The 25,194-nt window shown below is 32.9% G+C and overlaps 1 protein-coding gene across 2 annotated transcripts in view; it reads left to right on the top strand.

The window, feature by feature from the left end:
• LOC114291961 (Metallo-hydrolase/oxidoreductase superfamily protein) overlaps positions 1 to 25,194 on the top strand; it is a 46,001-nt gene that overhangs the window by 18,940 nt on the left and 1,867 nt on the right. The window contains exons 2-7 of one of the 2 annotated variants that reach the window (XM_028235844.2): positions 1,914 to 2,234; positions 3,010 to 3,145; positions 10,230 to 10,357; positions 16,301 to 16,448; positions 16,525 to 16,630; positions 20,060 to 20,118. In XM_028235844.2, coding sequence (XP_028091645.2) covers positions 2,047 to 2,234; positions 3,010 to 3,145; positions 10,230 to 10,357; positions 16,301 to 16,448; positions 16,525 to 16,630; positions 20,060 to 20,118 — 765 coding nt within the window. In that variant the 5' untranslated portion in view covers positions 1,914 to 2,046. The remainder of the gene's footprint in view (positions 1 to 1,913; positions 2,235 to 3,009; positions 3,146 to 10,229; positions 10,358 to 16,300; positions 16,449 to 16,524; positions 16,631 to 20,059; positions 20,119 to 25,194) is intronic. The other variant, XM_082887301.1, reaches the window with a different exon arrangement.

Consider the following 25,194-nt stretch of genomic DNA (forward strand, 5'->3'; position numbering starts at 1 on the left):
TTTTCGACTTATACTCTTTCGATAAAGTCTGCATATTGTTGCATTTCCATTGTCATCAAATTCCATTCATGTGGGGGATTGTTAGAAAAGGTTGGAAAAATTTTGGGTAAAACCAGAATTTTTTCCTAAGTTTGGTCTATTTTTTAGGTAGGCCCCGTGCGTCGATTTTCGCGGGTCAAAGTGGAAACGCGTTCTATGTCGCGTTGTGATTCACGTGGTATATTTGGTTGCTCAAAACCATTATCAAGTGAATGAGAAATTAAAGCTAAAGTGTACTCCATGGAAATGGAGTTCTTGGTAGAAATTTCTTAAGGTTTGGAAATTAGCTTGTCCCACATTGGTCTGGTGGGAAGTTTTGAATGGGTTTATATAGCTTGGAATTATAACTTGGGGAGGGCCCTAAGGGGCACCCCAAATTTGTAGAAGGAAGAGGTTATGGCCAAAATGGGCTAGACCCATTAAACCCAAAAATCACCACACGTGCACGCCGCCGTCCGTCCGGTCGGACTGGGCTGGGCGCGGGTGCGTGGTGTGTTGTTGGGTTGGGCTTGTCCAGCACAATACTAATCTTTTTGGGCAAAAAATATTTGAATTTTTGGTAAATAAATTATGTTTGAAATCAAGTTATTTTGCACTTCTTCAAATTTTGTACAGATTAATTCAAATATGTCCAATTTTCCTGTACAGAATTTATCTGTCCGAAACCTGTGCAACAGATTCGGTTTTTGTTCAAAATTCAAAACCGAACAGTTTGAACCTGTTTAAACAGTGCCGAACAGGTACTGTATCTATTCAAAACAGATTGCTACCTATTGGATTCAAATTGAAAAGCCACCAATCCATCTATAAATAGATAGCTCTCATTTGATGATTCTTGCACTGATTTCGTCCAAAATAATTCTACATTTATTTTCTTCATATTGCCGCATTATTTTCTTGTAAGAGAGAGTATAAATACTTAGTGTGTTCGTCGTACGAAAAATTTGTAGTGCTGCTATTTTCCGTTGATTGATCATTTTATCTTGGGAGATAGACGTCCATATTCTGAAAGTACCGTGGAGAGGACGAATCTGTCTTAAGGACACAGTGTCGAACACTGGACTTGATCACATTATTTTTCAAGAATAATCAAGTAAGTTATTTATTTATTTTCGGAGTTTTATTATTTATTTAAATCAGATTTTAATTTTGTTTTTGTAACAAAATAAAATATGTTTTTATTTATTTGTGTTTATTTCTAGTTTGATTTTTTGTAATCAAACAAATTCTCTTTTTTCTTTTATTTCTTTTATATTATAGTTGTTGTTAAGTATACAACAAAATTTAATTTATTTAAATACAGTGAAGATTGTCCAACAAGTTTCGATATAATTGGGATGTGAGTCTCTGTAAACCTGCCATCGCCATTGTTGAGACTTCAACGACGGTTTGAGAAAAATAGCAAAAGTTACCAAGCTGTGGACAAGAATGTGATAAATTTAAACTAGTGATAAATTTGTTTAAATTAGTGATAAATCAATGATAAATTTGTTTAAACCAGTGATAAATTTGTTTAAATCAGTGATACCAGTGATAAAGCTGTTTAAACTAGTGATAAATTTGCAGTGCTGAGTTTATGGGTAAAAATGAAAAATACTGTTTGATTTTTTTGAATAGGACCTGCTAGGTAATAAGACCGGTCCATAGGACCAGCCCGTGAGGTTTGATAGAAAATTTGATAATATTTAAAATTTCTAACATAGCTCATATGAATATTGAGAATATTTTGAATGTCTTGAGGAGAGAGAAAAGTAGCTACCTGATTTGTAATTACTGATAGTTATAAATTTATGACTGATTTGTAATTATTTGTTAAAATAGTATTGAAGTGATATTTCCGCAAAATTAATCTCTGTTTTTCTTGGTACGAAAAGTTAAGAAGGAAAAAAAATCGCAAGCGTTGGACACGAACCATGTGTGCAAAACACCAACCGCCAAAACCGTGTACCTTGTACAACACTTGCTCCCTCATTCGCTCCTCTCTCTCTTCTTCGGAGACATCGGAAAATGGAAAAAATCTCCGGCAATGTCGTGGAGAACGGCCATGCGGAAGCCCGATCCGCTTTGATATTCCTAGGCACAGGTTGTTCGAGCGCTGTCCCGAATGCAGTGTGCTTGATCCAGCCCTCCGATCCTCCCTGCCAAGTTTGCTTCCAGTCATTTTCTCTCCCTCCTGACCGCAACCCTAACTACAGGTTATCAGATTAATCTCATGATTTTTTTTTTTTTAAAATTGAATTCTGTTGGAGTTGTGGCCAATTTATAAAGTCAGACATGGATCTGTGAATGTAGCGTTTATTTATTATGGTCTTGTTTTTAGATTTTGTTGAATGGGTGTTTTTTGGCTTCAATTGGATGTTTTCATGGTTAATTGTTGCTTCTTTGGAATTAAATTTGAGTAAAATTAACATTTTTTAGGTTTGCAAATTGCACATATAGATTGTAAATGACGGGTTTACATAGATTTCATCAGTATATGTGATGACCCATTGTGGGAGTGTATTTATTTTTTCTTTATTTAGGCCCTGTTTTGGGAACTAGGGTATTTTAGTTGGATTTTTGGCTGTTTGACTATTTTAGGCTTAAAAAAGTTATGTTTGAGAAGAAAGTTGTTTTTTTTATTTTTTTATTTTTTTATTTTTATATAGTTGATTTGATGGTTATGACAAAAAAATGAAATGATTATAGTTTGGACGTAACATTTTGTCTTATTAACTATTTTAGTCTATTTTGTCTTTCTTGACTATTTTAATCTCCAACCCTCTTCCCAAACAGAGCCTTTCATATTTTATTTGGTAGCTGGAAGCACCCCATTTGGCATTGCCACTTGAAAGAATCTTGAACATGGAAACAACTTTGGCAATCACTTTGCTTGTATTATTTTTGTATTTTATTTTTATTGTCATTGATCCATTGAGTTCTTATAGCTGTAAAATGGAGGTCTGAGCCTAATGGTTTATGAATGTGTAGGTGCAACACATCTCTTCTCATTGATTATTGCCGTAGTGATGGTGAACACAGTTATATATTGATAGATGTTGGAAAGACGTTTAGAGAACAAGTGCTTCGGTGGTTTACTTTCCACAAGATACCTCGGGTGGATTCTGTGAGTTTACTTCTTTATGTGCTTTTTGTTACAACATGTATAATTCTAAATGAATGAGCCTTTTCAAACCGTAAGATGACCTACATACACACGCATTTAATATGTATTCCACTGTTAGATTTGGGAACTATGATAACTCATCCAAAAAAAAAAAAAAAAAAAGAGAAAAGAAAAGAAAAGAAAATATTTGGGAACTATTGTTTTATCTTAAGAAGCATGCACTTCTATGGAGGAGGCATGTGGTGTCAGACTCGACACTATTTGGACACTCCTAAGATGCATGTTTGACACTTCTTTGTGTCTTAATTAAAAACGTAAAACCTTACAGACAGACACTTCTCGAACACCATGTTTGTTTAGAAATTTGGAGAGGGCGATTGGATTAGTGGTCTTTGGGTTCCACAAGTTTTATGTTTGTTTGGGAAAAATGCCATGGGATTGATAGTCTCATGAGACTATGAATACCCTCCAATGAGGGGATTAGTAATCCCATGGGGGAGGTGGTATTGATAATCCAATCCCATGGGATTGTGGGTGAAAATACTACTTTGCCCTCCACTTTACCAAAACAACAAAGTCATATTTTATATAATGAGGGTATTTACGTAATTTCATATATTTAATCCCAACTAACTAATATCACTACAATAGTGCATAAATAAATACAATTTATCTTACAACTCCAGCCCAATACCATTACACTGCTAATCCCCTCACTCAATCTCACTGTCCTCATAATCCCAGCTAATCTAGTTCGGCAAACAACGTGATACTTCTTAAACCTTTCAAACACGACTTATGGGATGAATCTTCTCATCGTAACAATGTTTTGTATTCTTTAGAATGCAATTATTCACTCTAAATGTATTTTGAAACATTTATAAGTTGAATACATCATTTGTATTTTTATATTCTACAATTGTTTTGCATTCTTTTGTTTAGATTACAGTTGCTACGTCAATGATAAACCCCAGGTGGTTGGCTTGGTGCAAGGCCTTGCATTTTAGGGTGTGCTCTCTAAGGTTTAGGGATCGAAACCTCTTAGGTGTTAACAATTTCTTGGGGCCATCGGACTGAGGAAAAATCCTTGAATTAATTGTGGTCAAGGTTTTAAAAAGCGGTGTTACGTAATGGTTGTGGCCGTTACGTAACGGTTGTGGTAGTAAACACTACCCGTTACACCTGCTTTTGCGGTGTGATGGAAATTCACATGTGTAAGGCCGTTTCGGTGTTATGTAACTATTGTAGCGGTACCGTAACGGCCCATTGCACACCGTTACAATATTCTGAATAGCTTCCTTTCCAAAGAAAAAAAAATCTTACAAAAAAAAAAAATGAATACTCATGTCATCCAAGTCCAACGAAAAAACCTTGAATGAATTTATTTTATTTTATTTTATTACATTAGCATGTAAAATAAAAAAATATATAAATAGTGGTTATATTTATTTTTATAATCGTTTTATTTAATATTTAATTGTAAATATTTTTTATTTTGCTACCTTAATGTGTTGTCTAAAAAATGTCTTTAAATAAGAATCAGTAGCTCAAAAATAATTTTTGTTTATGGCACAATTTTTATTTTTATAATCATTTCATTTATTACTTAATAGTAAATAATTTTATTTAGTTAGCTATAAAGTGTTGTTTGAAAAAATGTCTTCTGAAAAAAAAATATCAACTCAAAAATATTTTTTGTTTATGACACATTTTTTTTTATAATCATTTCATTTAATAATTATAAATATTTTTTATTTAGTTAGTTTAGATATTGGTCAAAAATAATTTTACAACATTTAAAATCAATTATTCTTAAAGTCATTAACTATTGAAATAAAATATAAAAAAACTCCTTTTATAGTGATTTAAAAATATGAAATATACTGGATCATACTTAAAAATTAACAAAAATTAATCAAAATATATTTTAAACCCTTATAAATATGATTTTGAAGAAAGAAATATGCGTGTTGGTAATTTTTTTTCAAATTGTGTAAAAAATTTAAAAATTCACGGTTCCGGTTACCGCAACTGTTACGCTATGGGTTTTACACCCCGCAACCGCAATCACGCCACCGCAACTATTATGACGACCGCAACCGTTTTTTGAAACCTTGATCGTGGTGCACTTGTGAGAAACTCCTTTCTGAGGGCTTGTGCACTCCTAGAGATTAGTCCGGCTTTGATCCGGATACTTCAGTGCCAATCAAAAAAACAAAAAAAAAAAAAATTTGTTAAATGAATAATATCTTGAAGTTAAAGTTATGGAATATACGGCTTTTAAGTTTTAATTAGTGTTATGTTGTGTTTTTTTGTTTACCTTTGAATAAACTATTAATGTGTTTGATATATAATAAATTTATAAAAATATAAATTTTTATCGTGTCCTAGATGTATTGTGTCCTGCAATTTTTTAAAATCACCATGTTGGCATTTCCGTGTTTGTGCTACTTAGGTCTTATTTCTTGATTTACTGGCATCATCTCTTGCTAGGGAAATACAAATTGAGTTCACTTTTTGTTGTAGGGAAAACAATTTTGATGATGTTAAAAACAGAGAAGAAGGGTTAGAGATGATGTTATGCACTACATCATGCATAATCTCTAAACTTATGGTTTTGTTGGGTTGAAAAAGGAAAAAAATGTATACCTTTGCCATTGTAGGGAAAAAAAAATTAGTGAGGTAGTCAGATCATGCGTTGGCATTACAGTCTTGGGCCTTTTGATCAATCTAGATACCAGTCCTCAATTTCTTCTTCCTCTTTTCTCCTTCGCATCTTTGCTAATGATGATGAGAAGTGATGTTCTAGAAGATTTTGCGACGAATTAAGTTGATGTTGCATAAATCAAATTTAAAACAAGGAACAAGTCGTCACGCATTCCTCACTACCATTCTTCAGCTTAAGGAAGTACTGATCATGGAAATCTCATGTCAATGAAACCCTGAATTTTGATGAAATGTTACTTAATTCATCTATGTAATTTAGATGACCAGCCTGCGTAAAAACCTTATCCACTAATCGATTGAGATGCAACAAGAAGCATGTGGTAATATCTACTAGCTTCTCTTATGTGTAACCAACTTGTCTTCAAATTCTGAGTGTGTTATATGTCATTAAACTTGAGTGATTTTCTTATGTATGCTGTGTCTGAGTAGAACTTATTAAGTTAATCTTCTTTGTTCATCACATAGAGAACTTCATCAAAATTGTAAAAGTTCTTAAAGTAGTTCAGTATTCTTCATAAGACAAATTTAATACATTTAGTGTGAAGTAGTTCCCACCTCCTATATGGTGGGTGCACACATTGTTATATGCTACATATTATGAATCCATACGTTACATTTTCTTCTCCTAAACAAAAACTTTATTTTTATTTTTTAACATACATTTTCTTCTCCTAAGCAAAAAACTTTATGTTTATTTTTAACATCACACCTATGTTACATGGTGTCTTCCATTTATCCTGAAGTACTTGTATCCGCTAAACATGACAAGGATAAGGGTGAGGGATATTTGTCCAACACTTGTACCAACTTAGACACTTGGATCCTTTAATTGTTTACAATGTTTGAAGAAGAAGAAGAAACTTACATTTGCTAGTAAAGTAATATTTCTAGCTTCTCACATAGATGAGAGATAAATAGAAGCAAATAGAGCTTTTGCACATTTTCGCTAAAGAAGAATTAATAGCAGGTTATCAAACTATCCTTTGTGGAAATGGCAGACCAATTCGGGGAGCTTTTGATACAAATATTCAATTAGTTCGGACTTGTTTAGTTTGATATTATGGTGCTGGTATAGACCAGAATTTCATTATGGTTCAATTCTAATCAATAATAAATACCGGGGCTTTGCAATATTTGATTGATCACTGAATTTTGAATTTGGAATTTTGATATCAGCTGTCTGGTCCTCTGTTGGTAATGATCTACGGTCAACGGGTGAGTAGCATGTAAGAATTTGTCCTTGGGAAGGAGCAAATGGGATTACATACCCCAGTAGTCCTAGCCTTGAACGATGGCTACTAGACGCTCTGCATATCGACCCGTGCAGTGTTGTAGCTAAAGGGTAATGTATCTTGCCTAGGGAGTACGTTCGCAAGAATGAAAGGAAACTACCAAGCACACCAATGGCGAAAGCACTCTCCTATCGTGACATAATTTGTAACTTGCTATCCTCGTCCTCCTCTTTTTGAAACAAGGGGCACTTCCGGTTTTGTTGATGCTTGAAACAGTTTTTGTCTTGGTCTCTACTCAGACCCAATGAAAACAATGGGAACACTTTTTATGGACTCGTTGAGAATGATTTAGATCTAGTTCATGGTCAATTAGAAGTAGAATGGGAAGTAATAGTATCTTATTGGTAAAACTAAATACTTGAAATTCAATAGATCTCTGATTTTTTTTTTTTTCCTTTTGTGAAGTAACTGAAATGAATGAATTTTTTTTATCATAAAAGATTTTTTCTAGTGATGATATCGATCGTGACCATGATACGGAGTTGGAGCTGCTAACTATGATGAATGCGCTAACTATGGATATGATGTCGCAAATAGATCAATTTTATATCATCATTCAATTCGAATTAGCAAAAGCAATGTCTTAAATCCTATTTAATTTTGAGAACATTTCTACATAATTTAAAACATATTATCTAATAATATTATACAATATGCAATATATGTGTCCATGACACATCCCCATACCCATATCCAACTTTTGGATACATATCCTAATATCCTAAGATTTAGGTTTATGAAGTTCTAATGCCTGGACAAATCTGCACCAAATACTTGTACTTGAGTCCATGTAACATAGCATCATGCCACCAAAAGCACTATACTAGCCTTACACAATCAAATTGTACATTGCACATGAAGTTAATGGTGGTGATGCTGTTGTAGAGAAGAAGCAAAAGAAAAAGAAAAAGAAAAAGAATGGTGTTTGTTGACTTTTTGACCTGAGACATGAAGAGTAGAAAGATTATTTAGCTTTTTCTGTTACAGTTGTTTGCCGACAATTCCCTGACAGGGAAGTCCTTGTAATTTTTGAAGCCACAGGAGTGCTATATACCATAGGGGTGGTCAGTGTTATTTACCTTGTATTATATTTTGGTGGTCATGGTTATTTGATAGTTATAAGTTTTTCTGGCCATAGATTGTCGAATGGCCTATGGATGATATTACCGGTCAAGTTATTTTTTCAGGTTTTTCAAATGGTCTTTAGTGGCCTAAAATATTCTGTACGCACAGTCTCTTAGTCTTTTATTATCGATTCATAATCCTAGTAGTATTAGAATAAATCCATCAGCTTATAAATATACGTGTAATTTTCTATATAATGAAGTTGAGTTTAATAGAGAATTGGTAATTGTGTTTATATGAATTTTTCTAACCCTTCAAGGACGAAAAGTTCCTTTTCCTTTTTACATATTCTTCTTTTCACAAGACAACAAGTAGGTGATTGCTCATATCCCCAAAGCAGCCCAATTTCGATAACCCTATCAAAAGATGTGAAGCCTAAATTACTCCTAATCCTTTTCCCCCTATGTTTTGGCTTTTGTTGCCCACCAGAATACCATTGCAATTGTTGCTGTCTCCAGCACCAATTCTTTAAAAAAACACATTCTACATTGAGCCTATTTTAGACCTTTTAGTGCGTTTAGTTTAGTTTTGGAATTAGTTTTCAAAAGAGTTTTGAAAATTTGAAACCTGTTTGGTTGTGAGTTTTCAAACTAGTTTTGAGTTGTATATTTTGAAAATAGTTTTTTAGAAATTTGAAAATTCAAAACTTGTTTTATTAGTTTTCAAAACTAGTTTTTGAGTTTTTTTTGGATCTTGTAGTCAAAACTTTTTTGCAATGTTATAATCAAATTTGTTCACTTCTTTCATATACCTAATCTAAATTTACTTTTTAGATGCATCTAATCTAATTTATAGGGCAAAGTTTCATTCCATATTTTTTATTTTTTATGAACGTTTTAAAAATTTTGACACTTCTTTTTTGGTTTTATATCCACTCAATCTACATACATTTAAGACGTTTCACATTTAAATGTATTTTTTTTAAATTACCGAATAATGAGAAATATATAAAAATAAAAATTGACTCAATTTAAAAATTAATACAATTTTAAAGTTTTATGTATTTATTAAATTTGTTTTTGTGTTCTTCACATTTTGTTTACTATTTAAGTCTATCTAGATCATATACATCCAAAACATAAAAAATTATTTCGCCAATTTGTGAAAAACCAAACAAAATCGATTTTGTGAAAACCCTAAACCAAATAGGTTTTGGGTTTTGGAATGAGTTTTCAAAAACCCTAAACCAAACATGTTTTGGATTTTAGAGTGAGATTTCAAAAACCCTAAACTAGACAAATTTTGGGTTTTGGGTTTTGAAAAATTGATTCAAAAATTGAACCGAATGGAGCTAACCTCAACCCCAAACTTACTAGCTTTTTGCAACCCTATTTCACCACAAAAACCAGTTAGAAGGCTTAAGTCCAAGGTCTCCAAGTTGTTCAAAAAAAAAAAAGGTCTCCAAACTGTCCTACATCATTATGTCGGATGTTTTTTTGGTTAAATGTTGTTCAAAACCCTTTTCATTTATTTTATAATGCAGAAGTTCTCTGTCTTGCTCTGCTGCCTCGTGCAGTTATATCTCTAAGAACGTCAATTTGGTGCCTTTTCTTTTTCTCCTTCTTGGTTTCCTTTTCTTTTTCCTTTTCGATAAAACCGAGAACTAGTACAGACATTTGATGTGAGCTCTAACAATTCGGAAATTTCATCAATCTGTCATGGAGTCAAAATGAACTCTCTTTGGATATTGGCATTTGAACTAAGGTGCTTAGAAAAGGCTGACCCAGTAAAAATAATTTGATGTGAAAAGTAAAAGCATTAAATGACATTAAGCTGGTGATATAAGTGTCTTATATAGATTAGTAGAATTGAGAGAATTACTTCATAATTGATCTTTTTTTGGTTTTGTGTTGTGCAAAATTGTCTGTGAATAACATCTGTGACTTCTCTTGATACTTGAAATCAAGAGTGTGATGAATTAATGCTTGTGTAAACTGCAGATTGTTTTGACTCACGAACATGCTGATGCAGTTCTTGGTCTGGATGATATTCGTCTTGTGCAACCATTTAGCCCTACAAATGACATTGCTCCCACTCCCATTTACCTTTCTCAAGAGGCAATGGATAGGTAACCTCTTGAACTACTTTCTGACTGATATGCTTATCATTCCCCTACCACATCAGCTGATCATTTAGAACTCACACTTGCTACCAAGATATAACTGTGATATGTGTGATAAATTGGTATTGATGGCTTCAATAACAACCTGGGTTAGAGACTTGAAATGAAAATAGAAGCATAAATGTCCACATTTGTGTGCATTTTTGTTGCACATAATTGCTTTTGTGTTTACTGGGGTTGCAGATACCTTAATTTGCTTAACAAATCCAAAGTATAACGTAATTATATTTAAGCGTTTATTTACATACATTTCATCTGTGATTTAATTTGTTCTTTTATTAATTTTGACTTGGTAATAAGATTGAAAACATGAAGTTAAAAAGATCCCTTTGTTGATAATTTAAGTTTTGGATAATACATGGATCTCCCTTGAGGTTTCTGGCTATTACTGGAACCTCCCTTGTGGTTTGTGCAATTAAAATGCCCTCCCATGTTAGAGATGCTGGTAATGGACATTTGATGAAAAATGTAATTTACATTGTCACCTCCTCCTTTTACCTCTTTTCTTATCTTTGTAGCCAAATAACCCTAATTAAAACATCCAATAAAAATGCTTATCTTTGCAACCAAACATTCCCCTTCCCTTTCTCTCTCTAAACTCAGTCGGCCAACCCAATATCACTGTTTTGGAATTGATCTCTCTCGTAACACCACCACCGCCATCACCACCACCACCACCATCACCACCACGCATTAACAACCAGTGTCATATGCAAATCATATTCAACATATATACATATATAAATATAAATGAATATGTATATATATGTGTGTGTGCACGTGCGCGTAGACTATCCAAAACATTTGAATTAGTAGAATGATTGTATAATTTTGTAGAGTTAAAAATTATAGATGATAAGCTAAGATGAGAGAATTATTTGTTGGGCGAAAAGCAAGGCAAATGTCACGGTCCGATTTTTAAAGATCAATTAGGCGGAAACTAATTAATCTAAGCGTGATATTTTGAAGTAAAAACTCCCTTTATTACTTGGTTAAATTACACAGACACCCCTTGAGGTTTCTGTTTAATACAGATTCCGCCTCACATTTGAAAAATTACATTTCCCTCCCTGAGGTTTGTAATCTCATTACAAATAGCCCCTTGGATTGAGGGCATCATGCCCTAAATTTTTTCTAAATGACCGTTTTGCCCTTTTTTCCTACCATTTCTTCTTCCTATCATCATGACTACATTTTACAACTTTCTATCATTAAATTATATCTGAACATATTCTTATTGAGTGATGATATATAAACATAAATTTTATATAAAATTTTCAAACACAATGATGTGGTTTAATGGTGGTCTTTCACTTTAAAACAAAACACTCATAAACATGATTTATATTTATAGCATCACTATTACAACATTTTTATGATATTTTTTGTATAAATTTTTATATATCAATAGAATTTTTCATTTTTATTTCCGCCATCATTTTTCTTTCTCGTCTATTCACCCACATTTATTACAGTATTAGTAAACACCGTCATTCACATTTATTGCAGTATTACTGAATTTTTGTATTTAATGAATTTAAAAAAAAAAAAAATCACAAAATATTGTACTTCTTAAGTATATCTAGATTAGGTATATCTAAAAAATAAAAAAACTGCTTAATGTATTTAAAAAAAAAATTCAGTAACAACAAAAAACACGAAAAATACAAAAATTAATTTTTTGTGTAAGTTAAACCAAAGAAGATGATTGTTATTTCTCTTGAAATGACATGAACAAAATATCAATATTGTTTTATTATTTTATATGTTTAAAGGCCAAGGGGCAAATATGTCATTTTAATCTGACAGGGGGGTTAAGTGTAATTTTTTGAATGTGAGGGGAGATTTGTATTAAATAAAAACCTCAGGGGTGTCAATGTAATTTACCCTTATTACTTTGTTCATTCTCAAAATTGCATTCCTTAGCCAACTTCTCTCAATTCTAAAAATTAGGTTTGTTTCGTAAAACGTGCCTGAAGGTCTTTGAATGAATAATATTAGAAAATGTACCCGAATTTATAGTTTTTAGAGAAATCACATTTTTATCCTAAAATGGAAAGTTCTCTCAATGCAATGACTCAACCTCACACGGCACACATCCCAATATAAATGAAAGTATGTACTTTATAATACAAATTATGAAATACAACATTTAAATTATAGATTATGGAATGAATTACAATGAAATACATTCAAAATAAATAAGGCGCAAGCCCAAGTATTTGAAAGTCTACACTAATATGCTCGAAAGTAAACAATGAATAGCCCGTTTGGCACTCACACCAATGGGCACATGTTAGTACGTGTTAAAACCTATCACCTACTTCACCCACTAAACCTAACCCACTAAACCTAACCCACTACACCACTACCACCTCACCTACTCCACTAAACCCACTATCAACATCCACTACACACCATCCACTACACCTACATCTATATAAGGAACCATTTGTAATAGACAGAATATCAATTACAAATATCAATCAATAATACAATCATTTCTCTTTATACATTAAATTTCTACATGGTATCAGAGCAAGTTTAAGACCTTGGTATTTCTCGCTTCACCGGCGGGCGGCAACCTCGCCTTGGCCGCCCGCCGGACCTCAACCTATTCCGCTTATTTTCTACACATACCTTGACTTCTTCAACATTCACCTTCTCATCTCTCCTTAGCATAAAGCACAGGCTCCAACATTTTCTTACACCCCTCCTCCGCTATGTCGGCGGCGGCACCCGCATCATCGTCTAGCCTCTATCGCCGTTCACCTCACCTCTCATATATCCGTGGTTGTACTCTTACTCGTCGTCGTCGTTGGCGTTTCTGGCGCTGTTTTTCTGCTCGTCACTGCTGTTTTTTTTCCCGATTTGCTCTCTCTCTCTTAGCCATGGATTTGGGTGTGGGGTGTAGAGCTGTGGCTCTGTTGTTGGTAGCCATGTTTGCTGGCTTGAAGGTTTCAATGGCAGCAGTGTACAAGGTTGGGGACTCCGCCGGTTGAACCATCATTGGGAATATTGATTACAAGGCCTGGGCTGCTTCCAAGACGTTTCATGTTGGAGATGTCATCATTTTCGAATACAATTTTCAATGTCACGTGTTGCAAGTGCCCCACAAAGAATACCAAGCCTGCAGAAGTGTAAGACAGTAACATGCATCTTCACATACAGCTTGGGTAATGTGTAACTGTCAAAAGCACAAGCTTCTTGGACATCCCTCTCTCTCTCTCCATGGACCCAACATCATCATCATGCACCCACTCTATCTCCCTCTCTCTCATCTTTTCCCACTATCAAACCCACTTTCATCATATCTCTCATTTCTCTTAATTTATTCCATCCACGTTCTTTCACCCTTTTCTTTTATTTTAATATATATATATATATATTTTATTATAATATATTTTCCCTATCCCTTGTTAGTAAGCATCACCCGTTTTCCATTTTCTTATTATTATTTATTTTATATTCCACCAAAAAAAATAAAAAAAAAAAAAAAAATCACACTGCTGTTTTTCTTATCACCCATCCACAAATATTTTTTTCTATTTTCTTTATCCATTATTTTCTTTTATTTTATTTTTCTTATTAAACAAAACAATACCACAAAATAACACCAACAACATTCCACAACCTTGTCATTTTATTCATATCAGGGGATCAACCCCGATCACACTTTTACATCAAAAAAAAAAAAAAAAAAAAAAAAAAAAACAAAAACAAAAACAAAACTACCACACCCACAGTGGGATTTTTCTTCTCTACTCAGCCGCCGGTCTTTTCTTCTTGCCTCCGTCCTGGGCGGCCCTTGCCGGTGTTGCCTCCGTGTTTCCCACTCCACTGGGCACGATCACTCCACCCTGCTCCTCCACTACAGCATATGGTGGACCTCCAAATCGGAACATCACGGTGGCCTTCCGCTTCAGCTCCTTGTTTTCTGCCTTTAGCACACTTATCTCTGCTCGCGCATCCTTATACATGCGTTGGAGCAGAGCCAGTTGGGAGTTTAACTGTTGCACCTCATTTGTCCTGCTCTGCAGCCGGTGCGACAAGTTTGTGACCGCAGTCATGGTTTCCACACATGACTTCAGAGTATACTGATTGGCCTCAATATCGGTTTGCACCGCCATTTTTTGCTCCACCGACCGCATCGGAAAGTTCAACGGAGCAAACACAGAGGTGTTTGGTTGAGGTTCACTGGCCACCGCACCAGTTCTCTCTCTTGTTGACTCATTGAGGTCGGGAAAGAGAGTGAGCAGACCACGGGACGAAGAGGCCATATTCTGGGTAGCTGAACGGGAAGAAGAGGCCATGTTCTGGGTAGCTGGACGGGAAGAAGAGGCCATGTTTTTGGGTTGCTAAGTGTTTCAGAGAAGCAGCGATTACCGATTGGTACTGTCAGACAGGGTTGGTTACAGAGTGTTTTAAGATTTGCAGCTCTTCGAGACAAGCTCTCTGAGAATGCAGAGGTTTTAACTGGTTTGTTATGCTTCCAAGCCTCAGCCTCCGCTTCGGTTTATAAAGACCCTGACGAAGAAGCCGACACGCGTTCTGTCGGTCACGTGCATCGCCGCGTGTCTGGCGCGCCTTTTGATGGCACGTCTTTTGATGGCACGCCTTTTTATGGATTGGGCACGCCTTTTGATGGCACGCCTTTTGAAAGATTGGGCACACCTTTTGAGGGTGCGACTTTTTAAGGGTCCGACAAGACTCTGTAAACTGTCCCGACACTGATTCCGGTTAGCTCCTTCAGGGGTCCGACAAGACTCTGTAAACTGTCCCGACATTGATTCCGGTTAGCTCCTTCAAGGGTCCGACAAGACTCAGTAAACTATCCCGACATTGATTCCGGTTCGCTCCTTCAAAAGGTCCGACAAGACTCTGTAAACTGTCCCGACATTGATTCCGGTTAGTTTCTACAAGGGTCCAGCAAGACTCCGTAAACTGTCACAACAACTGTCACAACAGTGTCTGTTACAACGGTCCGACATGACCCCATAAACTGTCTTCTACATCGGTCCGACACGAGCCAGTGTCTTCTACATCGGTCTTCTACAACGGTCTGACACGACCATACAGTGTCTCCTATCCTCTTTTATTTTTTATGTATTTTCTTGTTTTGTTACTTTCTCCAAACTCAAGTTGGTTAGTTCCTATCCCCCTTGAGTTTGCGGGGGGCTGTTAAAACCTATCACCTACTTCACCCACTAAACCTAACCCACTAAACCTAACCCACTACACCACTACCACCTCACCTACTCCACTAAACCCACTATCAACATCCACTACACACCATCCACTACACCTACATCTATATAAGGAACCATTTGTAATAGACAGAATATCAATTACAAATATCAATCAATAATACAATCATTTCTCTTTATACATTAAATTTCTACAGTACGTTTAAGGGACGGGTGAGCAAACAACTGCTCACCAATATAATCTTACCAACCTCTTGTACCAATGGTTGAGGAGACTTCCGCTGTAGGTGTTTGGTCCGTCCCCTTAGGCTTTCCGTCTCGAGTCATTGCTGACCCATGTCTTCCCTTTGCGGGGATGACTATTGAGGATGAAGTCAAAGACTACAAATTAATAATTTGTAAAACTTTCTTTAACCTGTCGAAGGTTTTCCCCTTTATTGAATATAAATTAATAACTAGTTGACCAGTTTCATGATAAAAGCACTACAGGAGGCTGGCATTTCACAGTTGAACATAACATTAGCACTGGGGACTAGAAATGACACCTTGTGTGTAGCTCTTCAGCAAGAACTTTAGTTTTTGGTCTCACATATGGACTATGCTGGCATATCACGCTGCAGTTTATATACTATTTGCGCTCCTAATTCGCATTCATTATTTTCTTTTGACACATATGAAACAGTGTTGGTGTGAAATTTCCATACTTGATTCCGAAAAAGCTGAAGGAAGGCCAGGAATTGAGACGGGTTGCACAGCTTGACTGGAAGATAATCGAGAATGACTGTCAGAAACCATTTGTTGCATCAGGACTAGAACTTGTTCCTTTGCCAGTTAGTTTCTCTACATCTATCTTTCCACTACGATTATGTATTCCCTTGTTTCTTACTGTTTCCTTTGTGGATGTAGGTGATGCATGGTGAAGATTATATTTCTTTGGGTTTTCTTTTTGGTGAAAAATGTAAAGTAGCTTATATATCTGATGTTTCTCGAATTCTTCCAACCACCGAGCACTGTGAGTCTTTTCCTTTGTTCGTCTCGTTTGTGGTCATGTCCATTATATCTCGAAGTTTCATCCTTCCATTATAATAATTCTCACTCCTACATATGGTTGCTACAAATCATGTGCTTGCTACAAAGAACTTGGGCTTATTTAGGGGTCCCGACTCAAAGATCAATTATGATCCGATTATCTCCTATGTGCACGTCTAAAACTCTGTTTAAAAACAACGAAATTGCTTTGAATCAGGTGACTTAATTTTTGGTACTGGAAACCTGTAAGGTTTAATCAAGTTAAGTCTCCTAGTCTGAGATAAGAAGTCATGAGCATCATGCACCTTATAACCTGTAAATTGTTGAGGTTCAATTGACTTGCATGTTTACAAATAGTTAATGGATCTTATGAATCTGTTGAGTCTTGGCCTTGGATGCTTAATGGAGTTGTGGACACAATCACAGTACTCTACACACAAGCATGTTTATATGCAATTGTCCTTCTAATGTTTCATTTTTGAACTCTACATTTATAAATTTGGTTTTCTTTTTAATAAATGAGCAATGATGTTAGGCACATTTGATGTTTGGCACTTTTATGAAATAGTGGAGCTACATTATGTATATGGTGCAAAGAGTTAAGGTATTGTAAGCAATTTAGCCCACCACCACCAAGTAGGGCTGTGCAAAATACCACCCAATTTGCTAAAATCGCTCAATCCGCACCGATACTCCCTTTAACTGCGGGTTAGTTTGATTTGCGGTTTGAAATTTATAATCCGCATTCGAAACCGCACCACATATATATATATATATATTTTTTAATCTCTGATGAAATATTAAAGTAAAAATTAGTGTGAGAGATTTAAGATGTGGAATTTGTTGCAAATTAGTGTTATATATGTTGGCACATAAATTTCAACCAAATTTATGTTAAAATTTCAAATATGGTCAATCAATCAATGACATGTATAGAGCCTACGATAGGAATGTTATAGGTAATTACTTCCTAAAAGGATCAATATGATCCGTCGAAGTGCATAATAAAGTACAACAACGTCATATTTCAACGATGTTATTCAAGATATTCAACCATGTGGAGCCTACAAGACTTGAAGTACAGAATGCTCAACCAAAGGATGACACTTGTGGAGCGTACAACAAGGACACCATAGGGGATGAAACTTAAAAGATCAATACGGTTAATCAGATATACAGTTAATCAGATATGATTTCGCCTAAATTCAAAGGCGTTATCATACAATTTGAAATTTATAATGAAGATAAGGCGCTCTTATCACATAGATGGCCTTCTATAAATATAAAGACCATCACACAAGAAGAAGGGGAGGGAAGGGGGGAAGACCAAAAGATTAGAAATCAAAGATTAGAGATCAACTAGAGAGAAAGAAATTAGAAGCCGAAGAAAGTTGAGTTTTGTAATAAGGCAATAAGGTTGAATATAGAAAGATAATAGAGACAAAAAAGAAAAAAGTAAGAATACAAAGGTTTAATGTGGTTCGACCAATATTGGCCTACATTCACACACACACAAAGCCCTAAAAGGCTACATCTTTCATTTACTCAATTTTATACTCTTGTTTACATGATAAAATCAAATCCCTTCAATTAAGGAATTGAAATAAATCAAAGATACAAAAAATCATAATAAGAACAAATCATGGGATTTCCATCTATTCTGATATCTTCTAATATTTTGATAATATAATATTATCTCCATCAAATAAGTCTTCACAAGAAAGAAGAAGAGAAACCGAGAGAACTCAAAAGCTTACACTACAGACATCTGATACGATGGCAAGCGATAGGTAAAGGGTTTTAAACCCAACAATTGTATCTTGTATTCAAGGGTTCTAAATCCCTACAATTTCAATTAAATAATTATTTTTCTTAAATTGTCTTCTGTTAAATTTTATGTTTTTCACTAAGAGATTTCGTTTAATTAAAATGTGTAATTAACGATTTGGAATACAGATCAGAAATAGGAGCCTGCTATTGAATAGTCAACACTGTTTAGTCAAAAAAACTAATAGTGGACATTTGTAACTTGAATTTCGAAATGTGTTGAAACAATTTACATTTTGAAATTTGTGTCTACAATATATATGAAAAATATTATATAAAATTAGTCAGTGTTATATATATGAAAAATATTACGTAAATTAGTGTTATATATTAGGTAAATGCTTGATAATTGTTTAAATTTATTCTTCAATCAACTAACAAATTGAAACTTCCCAAACTGTTCAAACCACGATTTGGTTATTTGCCAATTCACTATTCGTTTGGTTTACAATTTTACTCTCAAACTGCACCGCCCACATTCCTACCACCAAGAGAGTATATGGTAAAAGAATTATAGCCCACCACATTGAAATTTCCCTCGATTCTTGATGTTGCAAGTTCATGACAACCTTTCTGGAGAGGCTTTTCAATAGAGCTTAAACTCAGCCTCTATTTCAAAGCGTAACTAATATTATTGTCATAAAAATTGTGATTAAACTCCTTTTACATCAGGTCCATTTATTTTAATGTATGGAGGAACTGTTGAATTATAGTCAACCTCTCCAGTATTATGATTTCTTTTTCCCTTATTCTTTTGTAATTGGCTCCAGCATTACTGATCTTCTTCAACATACAAACTAAACTTCTGAAAGAAATACTTGGAATAGTAAATATTTTTGTCTCCTGATATGGACAACAGACTCCAAGATTTCATCTTCCATTCGCTTTGATTTTGATACATTCCAAATCCTTTTGCCACTAAATTTAAATTGATTTCTTCCTTTTTAACACATTCCTAATATATCATGGCTATATTTATTCAATCAGTGAGGACTCCAAGAATGTATATTCATCTAAGCTTCTAATTGTGTCCAGACCACCTAGGAGATCATAAGAAGCTTTATTTTTACTTGGCAAGTATATGGTATCGACTCTGGAGCTTAACTAGTTAAAATCTTGTTCCAACTACACAATGGTGCCTACATGAAGGCTGTTTCACCTTTCTACTTTATCCAAAACCAATGTTTTTTTGAAGCCATGTGCCAGTATGCTCCAAAAACATAATTAAGGTAATTGCGGTAACTTAAAAAAAAATAATATTAAGGCAATCCTTTATTTTTTTTAAAATGGACGTTAATATTCGTTACTCACCTCCCTTCTCCATTCCTCATGATGAAATTTATCCAGCTTGGTTTGTGTACTCAATGGCATTACATGGGTATATACTTTGCATGCTTCACATTGTTCACAGCATTATAATTAGGTCTTTTTTTTTTTTTTTTTTTCCGTTCATGATTCTGTTAGTTAAAGTTATTTATTTCTCATTCACCCTTACCCTTCTTGCCAAGGAACTAGAATTGCATTTCCAATCTTGTTTCTTTACCCAAATTGAACTGTTGGCTTAAGGAAGGTTTTCATTTTGCAGATATTTCAAAAAATAGTGATCAACAACTCGATCTCCTTATCTTGGACACACTGTACAAGGTCAGTCACTAAGCTAAAGTTAGTTTCATTGTAATTTGAGAAAATATGATTGACTTGCAGTGGAAATAGCTTTGAATATTTTCTTGGGAAAAATATCAAGTTCTATTTTCCTCTCAAGATTATTATTGAGTCGTATCAAGTTTCAATATGGGCAATAAGTCCTATTTGTCATAAAATGTACACAAAAAGTTCATTCCTCCATAATGTTGTATCTTATACCAATTTTACTCTTCTTATTTAATATGAACAATAACTTTATAAACAATTTTAACTTAACTAAAATTAAAAATTTTAATTGTAAAAATTATTATTATTATATTAAAAAATCATAAATAATAATTGGATCAAAACAATTATAGTATAAAATGAATAATTTTGTTATTTCAAATTATGATTTTTTTGTTTTAGTGTAAACAATCTAAAAGGACTAAATTCTATTAAAATTCCAAAGAGTTACGAAAATAATACTACGATAAATTTATATATTTCTCAATGTATGAAATAGTTGATAAATCTTATATTTATGCTTTTTTTTTTATGGAAATTTATTTAATTTCAACAATTAAAAATAGTTTTATTATAAAATTTTATATAAAATAAATTATTTATGAATTTTTTGGTTCATATTTTAATGATAAAAATAAAAATAAAATAAAATATATTATTTTGAACAATCGAATTTTTTATAACAATTTATAAAATAAAAAAGAAAATAAGACTTATTTATTAATATTGAAATTTGATACAACTCAATAATAATTCTAAACAAAATAGAACTTATTGGTAATTTTTTTATTGTGATTTATGATTTTTTTTAATACAATATAATAAATTTTACAATTAAAAAAATATAATTTTACTTAGATTAAAGATATTTATGAAATTGTTGTTCATATTAAATGAGGGGTAAAATTGGAATAAGATACATCATTATGGAAGAATGAACCTTTTAGGAATATTTTGTAACAAATAGGACTTAGTTGTTTATATTGAAACTTGATCGGACTCAATAGTAATCTTAAGAGCAAAATAAGACTTATTGATAATTTCTCCTATTTTCTTTTAGATATCTATTTGTTACTGAGTTGTTTTAGAGTAATAATGTATGCTCTTTTTTCTGTTTTCCTCTCTCTGAGTCTTGTTATCCCGTTTCTTTTGAACTATAAATATATACTCTATTACTAACTAAAAGTTCCCTCATGATTTTGCTCAATAGGTTAGTTCCTTATATTTTCCTTGCCTGTTCAGTTTTTATTTTTATTTTTTTTCCTTTTACTTTTGTTGTTTTTAAAATTCTAAGTTTGGATTAAAAGTTAGTTTTAAATTTTTTTTAATACAGGTCACTATCTATGTTGCCCATGCATTATGGACAACAATATTCTAACTACTCTATAATGTTTGATTGCTGAACTATATAGAACACATTTAAATCTGCTTGATGTTTTTGTTTGTTTTTTTTTTAAATGAAAATTAGGGGCAGTTACGAGCCAGTCCAGTGGACTGGACTTGTAGTCTTACTCCAATTTTCAAGGATGAATTTATCACGGTAATTTAAATATATACATATATATACACACTTCCCACTTCATATTTGAATACAAACTAACGCAAATGAAGCTAGAATAAATCAAAACTCACAAACAAAAATCAAGAGGTCGCAATCATTTATCTATTTGATAAATTTATCAGTATTCACCAAATATCATTCCACAAACACAACAAAATTTTAAAGTCTCAAAATTTTATCTATTCTATTATTAAAAGGGAACAACAAATTTGGTGTCATGAAGCCACTCCCCATAAACTTTTTCCAAATTTTCCTAAAATGACCTTAACTTTTTAAATAATTATATTATATTTATACTTATCAGTTTGCAATTAAGGATAAAATAATAAATTACAACCAATCCCACTTCTCATGATACCAACCAATCTCACCTCCCACGTTTTCAAACTGCTATGCAGTTTTAAACAGTTTCAACATCTTCACCCCTCTCTCTATTTACTATAAAATCTTCTCTTTTATTTGTTCAATTATTTTTCTCTTTTTTGTTGGGAGAAATACTATTCAAGAACATTGCAATCTTATGGTTCTCTTTGTCCGAAATATATATCTACTGCTTATCCTACATTGTAAGTGTAGTATTGTTAATTATATTTTTATTTTCTTTAATAAAAAGTTTCATTATGTAATTAGGTTCTTTGAAAAAAAAAAATATATTGATTCAGAACGCTATTATGTATTTTTTTTTTCTTCATTAAAAAGTTTCATTGTGTGTGTTTTTGGGGAAAAAAAAAAAATCAGTGCTCATAATTTTGTGTGTATGTTTTTGAAAGAAAAAAAAATCGGTATTTTCATTAAATTAATTTTTAGGTTCTTAATATTTATAAGTGTTTTTAATTAAACACTTTGACACCTATGTGCAATTTTTTAGAGACTTAAATAGTTTTGGATTTTTTCCTATTTCACTTTTTAAGCTATTGTTTCTTTTTGTGTATAAATTCAGTTTTTTTTTTTTTTTTTTTTTTATAATTTGATTTGTTTGTTTGTTTACTTTTGTGAGAACACTATTATGTTTTTTTTTTCCTTCATTAAAAAGTTTCATTGTCTGTGTTTTGAAAAAAAAAATCAATGTTCTTAATTTTGTGTGTGTTTATTTTTGGAAAAAAAATCAGTGTTTTTTGTATTTTCATTAAATTAATTTTTAGGTTCTTAATTCATATTTATGCAGGCTTCTTTGAATAATTTGGCACCATGTGTGTGTGAAATTTTTTAGATTAGACTTAGACTTAAACACTTTGGGGTTTTTTTCTTCCTGTTTTACTTTTTCAAGCATTTGTTTATTTTTTGTGTATAAATTCAATTTTTCAAAATTTGGTTTGTTTGTTACTTAATTGTGTGTTTTTAAAAAATATTCAGTGTTCTTAAAAAAAATTCAGTGCTGTAAGTGCCTTGGATTTGTATTTTTGTATTTGTCTTTTTATGTAATACTGTTAATTATACTTTCTATAAAATAAAATGTTTCATTATGTTATCAAGTTATAAAAATAAAAAAATAAAAAAATTGACTTTTATTTTTCTTCTTTTTATCAAAATTTGTGTTTGTGGGTTTATTATGTTTCCAAAAAATTGATTTGTTTGTTTCATTAATTTCGTGCGTGCCTTTCTTTATAAAGATTTGTATATATTTTAATATATACATATATATATATATATATTTATTTATTTATTTATTTATTTATCAAATATCAAATATATTAATATCAAATGTTACATTGCACATAGTTATATATATGTACATTATTTAAAAAAATGTCAATAATGAGTTTGCACATGCATCGCGTGTGCCCAGCCGCTAGGCATTATCAAAACGAGGGATTGACCTAGATTAACGTGGGCTAGTGTAGTAAATATAGATATGAATCTTCTTAATTTGACTAACCAAATGGCCATTGATAGAGTCGAGTAGAGAAGAAGGATTCATGTAGCCGACCCCATTTGATGGAACTCAAGGTTTGGTTTGGTTTTGGTTTTTTATCAAAACGAGGGACAAATATGTAAAAAAATTTAACTTAGGACTCATGAGTAAATAAGTTCAGTCAATAAGATCTGCTAGTAATTATCCCAAAATTTATTAGCACAAGGATGTGGTGGACAAAAAATCCACCAAAATAACAACAAAAAACCAAAATTACATGTCACACACAATTCTCCAATCTCTACTAATAAAAAAAAATAATGGAATCCCCTTAAAAGGAGATGAAATCAAAGCCCAAAAATAAGCTAGATGACAAATCTTATCTGATGTCCCCTCTTCATCATCAAACTCATCATAAAAATTACTAGTATTCCTCTCTAATCATGTCTCCCAAAACATGGTGAATGTAACACAATTCCAAAGGAATCGCACCTTGTTATTAATACCAAAATTGCTAAAATCAATCAAAAGAATTTGGATGCAAGAGATAGAAGCCAATTGTTACACAGCTTAAAAAGTGTGCACCACAATGTAAAAGCCACCGGACAATGCAAAAGTAGATGTTTGATACTTTCTTCATCCTTTGATACAAAATACACCATTGTGGAAGCAAAAAAGTGATTAGGCCTCCTTTTCCAACAATGCCATTGGTACTAATTTTTTTCTTTGCCAATGACCACACAAACACTTCAACTTTAAGAGGTATGCATCCAGTTCAAATGATATCATGAGGAGCAATACTAGGATTATCAGGGAGCTCATTAAAGAATGACTTGCTAGAGAAAAATTGTAACAAAATAAAGACCATTTTCCAGTGAGTTTTGCTATCAAGTGTCCAACCATCCAACTTGGTGGGAAAGTATTTGTTTCTAATGTCGATCATGAAAAGAAGTGCATTAGTGATTTAAAAAATAAAAATAAAAATAAAAAATAAGGAAGAGGAGCAGATTGATTGCATTTGTTGCTTCTGTTGCCAAAATTATTTCTACACACCTATTCTTATGTTCTTATCTAGTAACTAGATTGAACTTTCTTTTTTCTTTTTCAACATTCTTGGATAGGTTTGATATGGCTTGGACGATAGCTCTTTTCAATGTGGAATCTGGTTAATGTTTTGGAATAGACCATGAATAATAGTGTGGATGGTGGGTTTCATTGCACTAGGATGTTTTATTTAAAGGCAGGACAGAATAGGATAATTTCTGATGACATTAAGCTGGAATGAGTCCATTGAAACAAGAATAAAAGTATTGTGGCCTTCTGGTGGTACTTTATACCTCAATTTTAGAGGCACTCCCCCATGATTTCCATCTTTCATGGGCTTCTGCATGTGTTTAGATGTTTATGGTTGGGACTTTCAATTCCTAACATGCAGGCATTTTATCCATATACATCTTGCACACTTCAGACATAAAATTTAGAACTTTTAGTAATACTATTACTTTCACAAGAAGGATTTTTTTTCCCCAAAAAGGAGATTAATACATCCATTTTTTTGCCTATGAAAATGGTGGAGGTTTAAGAAATTTTAAATGGGTAAGATTATTAAGGACTGGAAAAATTGTCCTTAAAGATCTTTAAGATTGAAGAACTTGTT

This window comes from Camellia sinensis, chromosome 9 (genome assembly GCF_055761805.1).
Source record: "Camellia sinensis isolate YWXY chromosome 9, ASM5576180v1, whole genome shotgun sequence".
NCBI lineage: Eukaryota > Viridiplantae > Streptophyta > Magnoliopsida > Ericales > Theaceae > Camellia > Camellia sinensis.